This window comes from Culicoides brevitarsis, chromosome 2, assembly GCF_036172545.1.
Source record: "Culicoides brevitarsis isolate CSIRO-B50_1 chromosome 2, AGI_CSIRO_Cbre_v1, whole genome shotgun sequence".
In the NCBI taxonomy this organism is placed as follows: Eukaryota; Metazoa; Arthropoda; class Insecta; order Diptera; family Ceratopogonidae; genus Culicoides; species Culicoides brevitarsis.
In genome coordinates, this window is record NC_087086.1 from 10734853 (window position 1) to 10750239 (window position 15387).

The window sequence follows — 15387 nt, forward strand, 5'->3', positions numbered from 1 at the left end:
TTAAGCTTTTACTTGAGCAAAAGTCTAAAGTTTTTACTTAATAAGCTTTTTACTTAAGCTTAAGTCAAAAGTAAAATTCATTTTGACTTAAGTTTAAGTTTAAGTCAAACTTTTTTAAAAGCTTAGAAGTTTAAGATTAAGTCACTTAAGTTTTTGAAGCTTAAGTTTAAGTCATAAGTTTTTGCAGCCCTGGTAAGAAGATCGTATTTTACAAAATTAAAAAAAATATATATAAAAATATTACAAAGTCGTGAAATTTAATGAAATTTTCCAAAAATATTGAAATTTACAAAAAAAAAAGATTTTTTGAACAAATTAAACGACTCGGAAAACATTTTTAAAAATTGTAACGTCCTGATCTTCATTTCAAAAATGTAAATAAAGAACTTATTCCCGCTTAATCCTGTAAATTTCGAATTTTAGACGTATTACTTGTAATATTATCCTCAAAAACTCGTGAAACTTGCAGAAAAATATATTTTCAATCAAAAATGGATCCCATTCTAGCTGCCATAGAATCAGAAAATGTAAAATTAATGAAAGTTTGTGAATTTCAAAATTTGCATTCATTTTTTACAGATTTTTCTTTTATTTGCAGGAATTGATTACCTCACCAGACATCATTGAGGGAATTTGGTCTTTGCCTTTGCCTCTAAAGCAGAAATGCTTTTTACTTTACCTCAAAAATGAAGATCATATGAACGATTTACACGAAATTTGAAATAAAACTTCATTTTTTCAACACTTACAAGAATATATTTTTATATTTTGCAATTTTCAGAAGGAAAAAGTACATTTTTTTTAAATCTCTTTCTTGTCACTTTTCGCTACATCTATTTGAATCCATCTAACACTACAATCAAAATACTTTTATTTATTTTTATTTTAATTACAATTTGGTATTTTTTTTTATAAGTTAATTTTTTTTTGTTTTTTTTTTCAATCACAAGAGTTTACATTAAATATTTTTTTTTTTGCTTTCTTTTTGTCATTTTTAGCGACTCATGATGTGTTTAACTAGAAGATATTAGGAACGAAAGGAAAAAAATTGACAAAAATCATCTTAAAAGCACGTTTTTCGCACAGGACTTCGTTATGTGCGAACAAAGTGAAAACCGAAGCTTTATAAGTACATTTAACAACCTTTTTAAAATTGAAGATTATCGATATTTTTATATTTTTACTGATAAAATGACTATTTTTTCATCATTAATTGGCTGGCTGGCACATTTTTTCATTTTTTTTTAGTTCGGTGCATTTAATTTAATCGATGATAGTCTTCGTTCAACGCTAAAATTTAAAAAAAATATTAAATTTCGTTAAAAATTCGGGAATTTCTTACATTTTGAAGCATTCATCGACATCCTGAAAGAGTTCGCCGAGCCAAGCGATGGCAATACAGTAATGCTGGAAGAGCTGCACCAGCAATTCTCCCTCATCGAGCATCTCGAGTTTCTCAATTCGCTGTCGTTCTTGCGCCGGTATGCTATTGTAGACTTTTACCATGTCCCAGGCCCGTGCGCCGGTCCAATTTGAGCTGAGGAAGCGCGCAACTTGCGTATCGAGCGTCAGACATGCCTCGACGCCCGCCAAACTGCATCCGCGACTCCGTAAATTTTGCAACATTACTTCGCCGAAGCGATCGTTCATGTTAACTTGTTCGTAGTTGACGAAAACGGCAGACTTGAAGTTCGAGGCGATCCACGTGAGCAGGTTGGAAGAATTTTGTGGTTCAATGTACACGAGCACGCATTCGGCGAGGAAAATTGTTGGCACAGCAAAGTCAATTTCGGATTGTTGCAACTTGTTGGCGAGCTCGTCGATGTTTCGCAAGTCGACGCCGACAATGTGGTAGTTGCCCGCATGCAAATCTGTCGACGATAAGCGAACTTCGTCATCTAAAAGTTACGAAAAAAATTAAATTTTCATAAAAATCATTAAAAAAAATCATTTTCAGACCTTCACTGTGAATTTTTTCCAACAAGGATTTGTTCCGTTTTATCTGATAGCACTTTCGTGAGGTGACCGATGGGAAATCTACTTCTACGAAATTCTGTATGGCATGTCCAGCATCCCTCAATCGGAAGAAAAGTGTGTCGAAGCCGCATCCCAAGTTAATAAATTGACACTTGTCTCCAGTTTTCTGCGGAAAAAAAAGGGAAAATTCAACGCACATATCACACACAACATGCAAGAGAGATGATAATAAGAGGTCAAGGTGATGTCACACGACACGCGACGACCATGGACTACTCACCTTCAGGAAACGCTCGATGCACATTTCGACACCTTTGACGCGCGCATAATAGCCTCTGTTGATTTCGGGCGCCTTCCGATCCGGATTTTTCACGAAATAACTGATGTACTCGTCGCGATAGTAGCCACGGAAAACGGCGGATTTTTTGCATTCTGACGCGTCGTCATTCGTGTTCATGACACCCTCATCTTGTCCCATGAACGAAGAGTGCTCCATAATTGAACAAAGCGGATTTCTGTGGATTTTGCAGGTGATTCGGGGACCTTTTTATCTCAAGGGGCACTGATTGTTTTGATTTTTTTCAGTCTAACTGTCTTGCGGCGATGCAAAAACTCCGTGTTTGACGTTGTTTTCTGCGGAAAAATTCGAGACGACTGAAAATGACGAAACATTGATTGAAAAAAAAACATACCAAGTCTGTTTTCCTCTGCATTTTCTACGAATTTTCGCGTGATTTAAGTCAAAATTGCCAATAAAACCCGTAAATTATGTTGCGACTAGCGAAATGCAGCCAAAATCTGTCAAAATCCGGTCTAATCGGCATCTTAAATGCGCCAAATTTGCGGATTTCGGGTGAGAAATTTTTTTCAGCCTCGCTCATTAGCAATGTTGACATTTGTTTTGTAATCAAGTAATCATTTGAAATTTTTTCGCCCGGCTTTCTTGCAGGAACCGTGACAAAACGAACCTTTCTCGTGAGTAGCACAGACTGCAGCAAACGAAAAAAGGTAAGCACTGACCTGAATCAAAGTGTGCTCGAGCAGAGAGATGACATCGGTGTGTCTTGCAAAAAATCTCCCGTGTGTAATGACCCAAAATCGGCAAAATCAAGTCCTAATTTGCACTTTCAAGCACCCAATATGACTTTAAACAAAAATTCCAATCCAAATCTTGATGAAAAAATTTGTGTTCCGGATAAGGTTTTTGAATTTTTCTGTAAAAAATTAAAATTTAATGATTTTTTTCATGTTTTTTAGCCTTTTGACGGAACAAACTACAATAAGGAAGTTTTAAAGTCCCATACAACAACTACCTCATGTCATCCCGTACGTGAATTATCATCACAACCGCCCTCAGGGCACGACGACAATAAATCAAAGTACTTGTTAGCTGCTTTAGTTGCCGGTATTGGAGGTATAGGGCTCGCTTATTACCTCAATGGAGATGATTCGACATCGACAACGACTCCCGTGTCCGGCGCCAAGACTGATATTCCAGCAGTGAAACGCGTGCCTGCCTCTCCCGACGACATTCCGAAGGAAGTTCCGTATCTCCTCATTGGCGGCGGCACTGCGAGCTTCACGGCATTCCGTGCAATCAAATCGAACGAGCCAAAGGCAAAAGTGCTCGTAATTTCGAACGAAGCTGCCATGCCATACATGCGCCCGCCTCTCTCGAAGGAGATGTGGTTCAATAATGATCCCGCCGTCAGCGAAAAATTACGTTTTAAGCAATGGAATGGCGCCGAACGCAGTTTATTCTACGAACCCGATGACTTTTATGTCGATCCAAAGGCATTGATGACACAGGAAAATGGCGGAGTTGCCGTTTGTCGCGGATATCAAGTTGTTAAATTAGATATTCCGGCGCACAAAGCGATTTTGGATGACGGCACGGAGATTCGGTATGGAAAAGTACTGATTGCGACAGGAGCTCGTCCTCGTAACTTGGAAGTTTTCGAAAAAGCATCACCGGCGGTCAAACAAAAGCTCAGTTATTACAAAAGTGTCTCGGATTTCAAGAATTTGCAGAAAATTGTCGACAAATCGAGCAGTATTGCCGTTATTGGAGGCGGATTTCTCGGAAGCGAATTGTCTGTTGCGCTCTCTCATTACGGAAAAAGCAAAAAATTGAATGTGCATCAAGTTTTTACGGAAAAAGGAAATATGGGAAAAGTCCTGCCCGAATATCTAAGTCAATGGACAACGGAACGCGTGAAAGAAGAAGGAGTTGATGTACTTGCGAGCACGGAGATCAAGTCAGTTGAGGTTCAGGACAAGAAATTAAAAATTGAATTGAATAATGGACGAACGCTAATCGTGGATCATGTAAGAAAATTATTATTTTTTTATTTTTTGATCTAAAATTTAAATTTTTTTTCGATTTTTTGTTCTATAAATTTTATTTTTTTTTTTCAAATATTTCTAAAATTTTAATTTTTTTAATTTTTTTTTTTGTTTAATTTGATTTTTCTCATATTTTTTTTTAATTTTATAAAATTTGAATTTCTTCATATTTTTTTCTAATTTTCTAAAATTTGATTTTTTTCAAATTTTTTTTCTTTAATTTTTTTTTTTTTTTTAAAATTTTATTTTTTTTTATAAAATTTTAATTTTTTTTCTTAAATTTTTATTTTTTTTTTTTTATTTTTTTTTCAATTTTTCTAACTTTTGTCTAAGGTATTTCTTCACGCTTTTTGATTTTTTTTCAAATTTTTAATTTTTTTTTCTTAAAAATTTTTTTTTTCAAATTTTGTTTTCTAAAATTTGGATTTTTTTCAAATATTATTTCTAAAATTTATTTTTTTCTCTAAATTTTTATTTTTAGGCAATTGTTGCTGTCGGTTCGGAGCCTAATACAGACTTGGCAAAGTCCTCAGGACTCGAAGTCGATAAAACTCAAGGCGGATTCGTGGTAAATGCTGAATTGGAAGCCCGTCATGACGTTTTTGTCGCGGGAGACGCTTCATGCTTCTACGATATGAAGTTGGGACGACGAAGGGTTGAACATCACGATCATGCCGTTGTATCGGGAAGACTTGCGGGAGAGAATATGGTTGGATTGCGTAAGAATTTTAAACTTTTTATTAAATTTTTTGATGTTTTAATTAATTTTTTGATATTTTAGACAAACCATTCACGCACCAAAGCATGTTCTGGTCAGATTTGGGACCAAAAGTCGGCTACGAAGCAATTGGCATTTGCGACGCTTCGTTACCAACGACAGGCGTTTTTGCCAGAGAAAGCCCTTCTGATACTCCAGCAGCTGCAAATATGGAAGATAAATTACAGTAAGCTCAATTTTTAATTATTTTTAAAAATTTCATCAAAAATTTCACATTTTAGAGCAACGACGGAACAATCGGATAAACCAACAACGGACAAAAAACCTGAAGCAACTCCCGCTAAATCAACGACGCAAGAAAAACCCGCGGAAAAAGACGATTTCGGTAAAGGAGTAATTTTCTACTTGAATGAAAATGATCGTGTCGTTGGTATTTTACTGTGGAACGTATTTAATCGCATCAGCATCGCACGAAAAATTCTCGCACAAGACACGAAATACGACGACTTGAACGAAGTGGCAAAACTCTTCGATTTGTATGATATTCAGGATCAAGGAACGCAATAAATTTAGCATTTATTTCATGGAAACCCATTTTTTATGTTTATATTTACCCCAAAATTAACATGCGCTTATGTAATAATTCGAGATTTTTTTATTTGTTGAAGCAGCTTGAGAAAAAAAAAATTATTTGCAGACGATGTACTCTAATAAAATGAATAAAATTAATAATTTGTACACATTTAACATTTTTTTTGTTGATAATTAAAAATTTGTAATAGATTTTAGAAGTTAATAAAGAAACAATGTAGTTAAATCGTAATTTTTGATTTTTTAAGGCCGCTCCAAATTTTTTTTGAACTTTTTGTCCCATGCCCCATTTCAAAAGCCGAAAATCCAATGGGGCAAAATAAAAAAAAAGTTAAAAATTTCATAAAAATTGACCATTTTTTGGCATATTTTTATGATTTTACAAGAAACTTTCAAATGAATATTTAAATTTTTTAACCTTTTTGTATTGAACATGATATTTCATCAAGAATTTTTTTTTCTAAAAATTTTTTTCAAAAATTAGGGAACTGATGTTTTCAAAATTTTTTTAATTTTTTTTTTTTTTTTTTTTTGTAAAAAATTATTTTTCAAGGTTTTAGTAATTGCTCTGAAATTCATTTTAAATAAGGAATTCTCAATAAAGATACGTTAAAAAAAAATTATTGGTAAACGGACAAAAATTCATTGAATATTTGTCATTTTGCATGAAAAAGTATTTCAAATTTTTTTTTTTGGCTTCCCCCATTTTGAAAAACAGAGTTTTTAACAAAAAGTTCGAAATAAATTTGGAGCAGCCTAAATGAAATTGGAAAAAAATTGAAAAATTGTAATGTCCTTATTCCCTTATCATTTGTCAGTCAAATGTGAAATTTTGGAGGCAAAAAGTGTTTTTATTGTGAAATCGCGTAGAAAAATTAAGAAATTCAGAAAAAAACTGATAAAAAATCGATAAATGATGGATTCATCACTCTTAGATCGGATTTTCGGGAGACTGAACCAACGATTTGAAAATGAAAGATTACAATCCATAAACGAAACCATACAATCTGGAGACGCTAAAGCAGTCGAGGTTAGCATTTTTTAATAATTTTTTTTAAAATTATTCTCACCGATTTCAATAAAACTTTAATTTTTAGAAATTATTGGAAAGTCCTGAGGACGAATTTATGACGAAAGTAACAGAACTCGCAATAAAATCCGAAAATCTCGTAATAATTGACACTGTCTTTGGTTTCTACGAACAACAAATTCTTCGTGAAAGATTCAATAGAATCCAATTTTTCGAACATACTCTGTCATTGGAAGTGAATCCGGATAAAAAATGGGAAATAATACAAATTATTTTACGTTACACACTCGCAGTACATCCGGATAGCGCTTCCATGTACCCAATTACGTATATTTTCTACGTGATTTTGTGTTGCTGTTTGAATCAAAAAGAATTGCTGACAAAATTCTTCGACATTTATTACCAGGAAGAGCGAAACAGTCTCTTTCCATTCATGAAAAGCCTCGAAGAAACTGTTGATGGATCTCATTTTATTACAATTTTGCTCCATGAGGACCTTGATCTGTCAAAAATTGCAGATGGCTTACCTTTGCGTACTGTGGTTAAAATGATCTCTTACATTACTCGACATATAAAACGAATTTTTGAGACTTTTATGAAGTTAATTCAAAAAAACACAAAAGAAAGTATGGAATTGGCGGTAATGGCATTTAAAGAACTTCTTTTCAAAGATTTTTACAAATATTACGTTTTAAATTCTATGTACGATTTGGGAAAATTACCTCGAATAATGGAGGATCCGTTGACCAAAAAATTATGTTTCCAATTCATCTATTATTTGATGGAGGTAGAATGGCAAGATGACGTTTACAAATTGATCAAATTTTGGTTAAGAGAATGTTACCCTGAAACGAAATTTTATCGCCATGTTTTCGAAATTATACGTCCTTTTGTGCAAAAACCGAGTCCTGTGGAAAATTTGTTGGAAAATAATGATTCGGAAGAGGAAAAAAGTGAAGATGATCAAGACGAAGAAGACGAATTTAATCCATTTGACGATGAAGAATCAATTTCAAGCAAGAAAATTAAACTTGAAAACGATGAATGTCAAATTCGATCCTTGCAAGAGCTCTGTCGGGATACAATTCGTTCTAAAATTGCTAAAAACGTTGCAGATATGAAGACTTTTTTCGATAATATTTGGTCATTGAACATACCAAGCTCCGTCAAATGTAGCTTGCTTTACATTCCAGATGCCAGTTGGATGAATGATTTATTCGAATTTTGACTTTAATAAATATTTTTTGAGAAAATAAAGAAATTTTGATGTAACATGAAACGTTTTTGATACTTGGAATGTCCTAAGTTCCGTTGTTTCTTATCAGTTGAGAGTCAAATTTGGAGGCAAAAGAGTTTTTGTTATGAAATCTCAAATAAAAATTAAGAATTTTAGCAAAAATCGGACAAAATAATCAAAAAAATCGTTAAATATGGAAGCAAACGAGGAAAATTTGGACGAAGTTAATCAAAACTCGAGAGATGCGGTAATTCAAAGTGTTAAGGAAGTCATAAAATTCGGAAATGTAATTGCTCTTCAGGTTAGATTTTTTTTTCTAATTAATTTTTTAATTATTTAAATTAAATTTTACTTTTAGAAATTATTAAAATCGAATGAAGAAAACATTTTTATGGAAATAATAGAACCAGCAATAGCTTCAGGAAAACTCGAAATAGTTTCAACTGTCTTGGATTTCTACAGCAAACAAATTTTTAACGATAGCAGCCTCAATAAAATGGAATTTTTTGAACAAATCCTGTCGTTGCACGTGGATCCCGATGAAAAATGGTTTATTTTACAGGCGATTTTATATTACACGTTTCCGCAACATCGCCCCCTCATGTACCGAATTATGGATATTTTCTATCTAATTTTGAGCTCTTGTCTCAGACAAAAACAGTTGCTGAAGAAATTTTTCAACATTTATTACAAGGAGGAGCACAACAGTCTCTTTCCGCTCATGAAACGCCTCGAAAAAGCTGTTGATGGCTCCCGCTTCATTTCTGTCTTGCTTCACGATGACATTTATCTTTTCAGAATCATGAGTTTCGTACACACCGATTCCATTTCCAAAATGAAATTTTATGTTGCTCGACATGTAAAACGAATTTTCGAGACTTTTGTGAAATTGCTTCGGAAAAACACGAAAGAAAGTATGGAATTAGCTGTTGAGACGTTCAAAGAACTTATTAAGAAGGATTTTTACTCTTATGTTGTCAATACTTACAATACCAATCATTTCGGAGACTTGACAGTGACCTTGAACGATCCGCTGACCAAAAAATTGTGCTTCCAATTCCTCTATTATTTGCAAGAGGGTGATTGGCAAAGTGAGGTGTATACTTTAATCTTGTATTTTTTGGATTGTTGTCCGTCGAATTTGAAAATATTTTATGAAATTGCCGAGATTACACTTCCATTTGTACAAAAAATAAGTTTTCTGGATAAGGAAGACCCGGAAGATGCTGATCAGAGTGAAGCAGAAGAAAATGACCAAGATGATGACGAGTGGAGTGATATAGAAGACGAAGATTGGAATGATACAGATGAGGAAGAGGAAATTGTTCAAGATTACGGACAAGTTCAATCGTTATTGGAGATCTGTCGGGATGCAATTCGTTCGATTGTTGCTAAAAACGTTGATGATATGAAGTCATTTATGGATGAAATTTGGGCTTTTAATGTTCCACAGACCGTTAAATGTAACTTGCTTTACATTCCAGATGCCAGTTGGATGAATGATTTATAAAAATGTTGCCTTAAAGAATATTTTTTGAGAAAATAAAGGAATTTCGATTGAAACTTACGTGATAAGAAGCATCTTTGATGATCGATTTCTGAAGAAGATTTCCATTCATATTTGGTCAATTTTCGATCAAATAAAATTTAACTCGATTTTATCTTATGCTCACTTAAAATTGAGTTTTTCTCAACAAGTAAATTTTTGATCGATTTCAAGCCTAAAATTGAATTAAAAGTCATTCTGAAGATGATTTCGGTCAATTTTCGATCAAATAAAATTTAACTCGATTTTATCTTATGCTCACTTAAAATCGAGTTTTTCTCAGCAAATCAATTTTTGATCGATTTCAAGCCTAAAATTGAATTAAAAGTCATTCTGAAGATGATTTCCATTCATATTTGGTCAATTTTCGATCAAATAAAATTTAACTCGATTTTATCTCATGCTCACTTAAAATCGAGTTTTTTTCAGCAAGTCAATTTTTGATCGATTTCAAGCCTAAAATTGAATTAAAAGTCATTCTAAAGATGATTTCCATTCATATTTGGTCAATTTTCGATCAAATAAAATTTAACTCGATTTTATCTTATGCTCACTTAAAATCGAGTTTTTTTCAGCAAGTCAATTTTTGATCGATTTCAAGCCTAAAATTGAATAAAAAGTCATTCTGAAGATGATTTCCATTCATATCTTGTCAATTTTCAAATAAATAATTTTGAGTCTATCAAATAATTTTAATTAACTAGGTATTTCAACTTTTATTTTGAGCTATTAAAACTCAATTAACATTCAAATGAAATTAAATCCAATTATTCAAAAATTTAATTTAACATTTTTAACTTAAAAGTTTCGTCCTTATTCGCCACCGTAACTCCGAATGATCATTTTCGCCCGGAATATGTTGCTTATGTCTTTCCCATTCTCTGGCATATTTATGATACAACTCCACGGGATCATTTTTGTGATTCATTGGCTTCGGTCTCGTTGTGCGAATCCCTAAAAAAATATTTTTTTTTAAATTTTTCTTGAATTTTACCCAAAATATTTCAAAAATACTTACACATTTTACACCGTTCTTCGTTATCAGTTTTGACATCGTAAGTTGCCTTTGACGAAGTTCTCGAACACGGTCTTGAAATGTTTTCTTTGTTGATTGGAGGAGGTTCAGGAGTTGGTTGAGATTTTTTATTCTCATCAATTTCCTTGACTTTGATGTGATCGGTGCTCACTCCTCTTGAAACTCTCTTGGGCGAGCTTTTTTTCTCGATTGGTTTTTCCGCATTTTTTGTTACTTTTTGTTGATTTTCTTTCGAAGAGTCACTCGGATATTCCGGAATTTGAACGTTTGCATCTTTTTTCGCTCCGGCAGTCAAAGAGTGGACACATTCCTGGACAAAATTCCGATTTGGCCTTTCACATTTGGCTATTTGCGCTTCATATTTGATCAATTTGTGCAGATCTGGAACACGAAAAATATGGAAATTAGATTATTGAATCAAAACCTTGAACTAAAAACATTGCCATGGTGTTCGTCAAACATTCCAAAAAACAAGAACTGACCTTTCATAAATTCTTTCAATTGTAGCGCCGTGATGTTTCGGTATCCCAACTGGTTGAGGTAGGACAAAACGACGCGAGGATCGATTTCCATTATTTTTGATTGTTTAACTAATGAAATGCGTTAAAAATTAGAAGAAAGGAGATGTTTGACGACTTTTTTGTTCGTTGTTTATATTACTCGTTAACCCTTAGTTTCACAATATCCAAATAAATTTTGAAAATTAAAAAAAAAATATGTTTTTTGATTTTTTTGTTTTAAAAATTTAGAAGGAAAACTTTTAATTTTTACATAGAAAATGACGGAAATAGTCAAAAAATTGTCAGAAAATTAATAAAAATAAGTATAAAACGATAAACAAAATGAAGTACTGAGGGTTAAAAATGCTAAAGGAATTATTCACTGGGATACCGTCTGATTGGTTGAATGTCTTCATTCTCATTGGTTAAAAATTCAAATAATATTTTAAGGATTTTTGATGAAATATCGTTAAAATCGACAATTTTGTTATAAATTTAATTAAAAATTTAATCCAATTTATTTTATTTAAAATGCTTAAAAACAAATCTTTAGAGATCTAATTAAAGTTTGTTCAATTTTTTAATTCTATTCTAACATTTTTTTTAATTCTATTCTGTCGAATAAAATAAAATAAATAAATAAAATAAAATAAAATATAAAAATAAAAATAAAAATAAAAATAAAAATAAAAATAAAAATAAAAATAAAAATAAAAATAAAAATAAAAATAAAAACAAAAATAAAAAAATAAATAAAATAAAATAAAATAAATAAAAATAAAAATAAAAATGAAAATGAAAATGAAAATGAAAATAAAAATAAAAAAAAAAATAAAAATAAAAATAAAAATAAAAATAAAAATAAAAATAAAAAAATAAGAAAAAGAATAAGAATTAAAATATAAATGAAAAAAAAAATAAAAATTTAATTGAAAAAATAAATTATAATCAAATAATTAAAAAATTAATTTTATTAAATAAACAAAAAAACAATTAATTTAATAAATAAAAAATTTTTCTCTTTACAAAATTTGTTATTGTTTATTTTTTTCAATATTTTACCGGCTTTATCACACATTTATTATTTACCATAAAAAGGTGTAACCAAAAATAAATGCAAATAAATATTTGTGCATCCAAATATCCATCTAACAAAAACTGGTATCTTTGTCAATTCTTGTAGTCATTTCTTCTTTTATACTCTTCAATATTGTTGTCATTATTTAACAGTAAACACTAAAGTTCGTGTCTCGAATGCCAATTAGCGATGTTTTAATAAAATTCTCCGAGTAAAACTCAGTTTGCGATTGAATTTCTTTCGAAACGCACCAAAATGTCTCTCGATTTTTTAATTCCATTAATTATCAGCTTTTTCACCGGACTTTTCGTCATTGCTGGACTGTACATCGCTTACGTTCGTTTTTATTGTCACACTTTTTGGACGAAACGCTACCAAGTGCCTCAAGTAGTACCATGCAACATTTTCGGGAATTACGGAAAAGTGCTTTTTCGAAAGAGAAATCTGAAGGAACAACTCAAAATATTTTACGAAAATATTCCTCATCCATTCATTGGAACGTATTTCTGTGCAAATCCAGTGTTAATAGTGCGAGATCCCGAATTTTTCGATTTCGATGACGATGAATTGTTTGAAATTCCACTCGAATCGTCGCAAAATTTGAAATTACGTGCAGTTTTGCGACAACTTTCGTCATTTTGTACGCCAAAAACTCTCGAAGGAATGCACAAAACTTTGCAAAAAACGGTCTCGAATCTCATAACTTGGCTCGACACTGAAATTAACGGAAATTTAAACAACAAAATTTTTGCCAAAGACGTCATTTCGCGATACAGTGTCGATTTTGTGGGAAATATAATTTTCGGGTCAGAAATGCATTCAATTTTTAACAATGACGCTACTTTTTACAAGATGACAAGGAAATTGATGAAAATTCATGAGCAGAAAAAATTGGCGGAATATTCGAAATTAAGTGATTTCTGGTTCATAAGCGACGAACATCAAGTTCAAGAGTATTTTGAGTCGTTTGTGAAGCTTGTCACGAGTCACAGAGAGAAAAATCGTGTCGAGAGAATGGATTTGTTGCAAATTTTGCTGCAACTGAGAAATGGAAATAAACTTCAAGATGGTCGATGGAAATTGACTGTGGAACAAAAAGGTAAGAAAGTTAATTTTTTATGATTTTATATCTGAAAAATAAAAAATAATTATTTTTTTTAGAAGAAAACAAAAATCTGTCCGTTAAGGAGATGACAGTAGTTTTAAAGGACATTACAAAGGCAGTTTTGGATCAAATTACGTCGTCGTTAATTGCATGTATAGTTGAACTTGAGCGTCATCCTTTTGAACAACGGCAGATACAAAATTTATTGAGGACTGGAAATGGAAGTTATGAAGATTTGAACAAAATTGAAGTTTTAGATAAATTTGTTAGAGGTAATTTTATGAATTTTTGGCAATTGGGAAATTTCGACCTTTTTTGCAAATTTTTCAATTTTTCTTAATTTTTTCGAACATCACTTTTTTAAGTTTTCTCGAAAAAAAAAATAATAAAAAACTAAGAAATCTGTTAAGAAAATCTTTTCGACAGACTTTAAAAAATTTCTCAATTTTGAAAAAAAATTCTAAAATATTTTTTTTTTTTTACAGAAACCCTTAGACTTCATCCTCCTTTGTCACACATTGAACGTAAAACACGTGTCCCGTTTGTCCTTCCCGGCACTTCTGGAAGACCATTACCACAGGGAACGACCATATTTGTTCCTGTTGCTGCGATAAATCGTGATCCGAAATACTATGAAACTCCTGATGAGTTTATTTTAAAACGAGAAAAGGCTCCTTTCGAGTTTTCGGCGTATGGTAGAAAATTATCATTTTTAGAAAAATTAATAGAAATGAATATAAAAACAGTATTGAGTGAGATTTTAAAGAAATTTGAAATGAAAAACAATATTTTTGATCCAAATAGGTCCCCGATCCGCGGTGAAGTCACTTTTAAACCTAATCTGACCTATAAATGAAGATTTTTATTCTTAAATTTGTTTTTAATTTTTGAATTAAAACTTAAAATAATTAAAATTAAAAAAAAAATCCCAACGTTTTTTTTTAATTTTAAACTATAACCCTAACTCCAAAAATAACGGTAGTCATAGCAACAATTTAACGAAAATAAATAAAAATAAAACAACAGTAATGTTTACATAACAAACAAAATGTTGCGACAAGGATCAGAGTCTCAAATCGAAAGTCAAATTAAATTAATTTCCGAACGCGTAAAAAATATCGAAAAATTTTCCTCGCAACTTCGAACAGCTTTTGCAGAAATTGCCCATCTCGAAGCTGAAATACGCGACAAATACGATGAAGTGTCTCGAATAAGCAAGGATTTGGCAGAAACGGAAGTCCTTGACCTTTCTTTGGTAACAGCACTTCATGCGGTCTCCAATACCTTCACGATTCTCGCCGATAACAAAAATCTCGAGGCCCAACGTTTGGTCGTACATGTCGAATCGGAATTCGCTCAATATGGCAACATTTGTAAGAAAATAAAGGAAAGCTTGAAGGAATGTAACAAAGAGCCAATTGTACCACGCGTTCAACGTAGAACCGGAATGGAAATGGCAACGGTAGATTCGAAGCTCATCAAGTCGAGTGTTGATCAAAAAAGGATTCTAAATGAACTTTGCGACACCTTTGAGACTTTTGAGCAACGAAAGGTTCAGGACTTTAAAAGTATTCTGCATAATTTGTTGTTGATTTTGTTGAAGGCGAATACGTCATCGATCGATCCTTTGACGTACAGCACGAAAAGTGTCTTGGATGTCGATGAGGCACTGGATTTGAAAAAGTTGAAGGAAAGCTTTCAGAAACAAATTCCAGGAGGAAATACTCTTGCGAGACAGACACGTTTTCGATCGAGATCGATGAGTGCATTGTCTTCCATTTTTAAGACGGGAAAGAAACCAATGTTGACTCAAAGTACAACTTCCATTAATTCAAGTGAAATGTCGCGACACCCGGGAAGTGGAGGACGAAACCAAATGATGGAAAAGGATCGACATTATGGCGGGATGGAAGATGACGATGACGAAGATGAGGAGTCTGAAACGGAAACCTCTGTTAGTTCGGAACCAGAGGAGAGAAGCAGAACTCCCGTTAGAGGTAACATGATTGAAAAGGGACATATGAAATTTATGTAAGGAGCTCATAACTTGAAGTAAGAGAAGAATAAAGTATATTTATTTAAGTAGAAGAAATACCCAACGAATTTTTAATTCAAAAATAACAACGATAAAAAACGATAAGTTTTTAGTGAATGAAAGTGCGTGTAAATAACTTGCGCGCATTTTGCTTTTACTTTGACTCTGAATTTAAAATTTTTTCTCCT

General features: G+C 32.2%; 4 protein-coding genes across 5 annotated transcripts; 2 read left to right on the forward strand and 2 right to left on the reverse strand.

The window, feature by feature from the left end:
* Positions 1-813: 813 nt before the first annotated feature.
* LOC134831103 (leucine carboxyl methyltransferase 1) lies at positions 814-2557 on the reverse strand. Its single transcript, XM_063844751.1, has 4 exons — positions 2258-2557; positions 1960-2143; positions 1343-1898; positions 814-1290 (listed from the first exon to the last, which is right to left on the reverse strand). Exons 1-4 carry the CDS (start codon positions 2471-2473, stop codon positions 1245-1247), a joined length of 1002 nt encoding a protein of 333 aa, XP_063700821.1. The 5' UTR covers positions 2474-2557; the 3' UTR covers positions 814-1244.
* Positions 2558-2662: 105 nt separating this feature from the next.
* LOC134829250 (apoptosis-inducing factor 1, mitochondrial) lies at positions 2663-5776 on the forward strand. The gene is made up of 6 exons (XM_063842254.1): positions 2663-2830; positions 2927-2985; positions 3235-4305; positions 4805-5042; positions 5105-5267; positions 5323-5776. Exons 1-6 carry the CDS (start codon positions 2746-2748, stop codon positions 5606-5608), a joined length of 1902 nt encoding a protein of 633 aa, XP_063698324.1. The 5' UTR covers positions 2663-2745; the 3' UTR covers positions 5609-5776.
* A 672-nt stretch (positions 5777-6448) lies between these two features.
* LOC134829251 (uncharacterized) lies at positions 6449-9472 on the forward strand. 2 transcript variants are annotated; one of them, XM_063842256.1, is made up of 3 exons: positions 6449-6662; positions 6730-8200; positions 8258-9472. In XM_063842256.1, exons 2-3 carry the CDS (start codon positions 8093-8095, stop codon positions 9407-9409), a joined length of 1260 nt encoding a protein of 419 aa, XP_063698326.1. In that variant the 5' UTR covers positions 6449-6662; positions 6730-8092; the 3' UTR covers positions 9410-9472. The 2 variants fall into 2 exon arrangements, with proteins under 2 accessions (XP_063698326.1, XP_063698325.1); XM_063842255.1 differs by lacking the exon at positions 8258-9472 and having other exon boundaries at positions 6730-7953.
* A 679-nt stretch (positions 9473-10151) lies between these two features.
* LOC134831617 (uncharacterized) lies at positions 10152-11149 on the reverse strand. The gene is made up of 3 exons (XM_063845404.1): positions 10964-11149; positions 10464-10862; positions 10152-10399 (listed from the first exon to the last, which is right to left on the reverse strand). Exons 1-3 carry the CDS (start codon positions 11052-11054, stop codon positions 10239-10241), a joined length of 651 nt encoding a protein of 216 aa, XP_063701474.1. The 5' UTR covers positions 11055-11149; the 3' UTR covers positions 10152-10238.
* Positions 11150-15387: the final 4238 nt, after the last annotated feature.

Excerpts from the sequence above, each read along its gene's own strand:
- LOC134829251 (XM_063842255.1), top strand. The coding sequence starts at position 6,546 with ATGATGGATTCATCACTCTTAGATCGGATTTTCGGGAGACTGAACCAA. Across the intron at positions 6,663-6,729 it reads GAGACGCTAAAGCAGTCGAG|AAATTATTGGAAAGTCCTGA; the intron begins GTTAGCATTTTT and ends TTTAATTTTTAG.
- LOC134831103 (XM_063844751.1), bottom strand. The coding sequence starts at position 2,473 with ATGGAGCACTCTTCGTTCATGGGACAAGATGAGGGTGTCATGAACACG. Across the intron at positions 2,144-2,257 it reads GCATCGAGCGTTTCCTGAAG|AAAACTGGAGACAAGTGTCA; the intron begins GTGAGTAGTCCA and ends TTTTTTCCGCAG. Across the intron at positions 1,291-1,342 it reads GTCGATGAATGCTTCAAAAT|CGTTGAACGAAGACTATCAT; the intron begins GTAAGAAATTCC and ends TTTAAATTTTAG.
- LOC134831617 (XM_063845404.1), bottom strand. The coding sequence starts at position 11,054 with ATGGAAATCGATCCTCGCGTCGTTTTGTCCTACCTCAACCAGTTGGGA. Across the intron at positions 10,863-10,963 it reads ATTGAAAGAATTTATGAAAG|ATCTGCACAAATTGATCAAA; the intron begins GTCAGTTCTTGT and ends TTCGTGTTCCAG. Across the intron at positions 10,400-10,463 it reads CGAAGAACGGTGTAAAATGT|GGATTCGCACAACGAGACCG; the intron begins GTAAGTATTTTT and ends ATATTTTTTTAG.
- LOC134829250 (XM_063842254.1), top strand. The coding sequence starts at position 2,746 with ATGTTGCGACTAGCGAAATGCAGCCAAAATCTGTCAAAATCCGGTCTA. Across the intron at positions 2,831-2,926 it reads GCCAAATTTGCGGATTTCGG|GAACCGTGACAAAACGAACC; the intron begins GTGAGAAATTTT and ends GCTTTCTTGCAG. Across the intron at positions 5,268-5,322 it reads AATATGGAAGATAAATTACA|AGCAACGACGGAACAATCGG; the intron begins GTAAGCTCAATT and ends TTCACATTTTAG.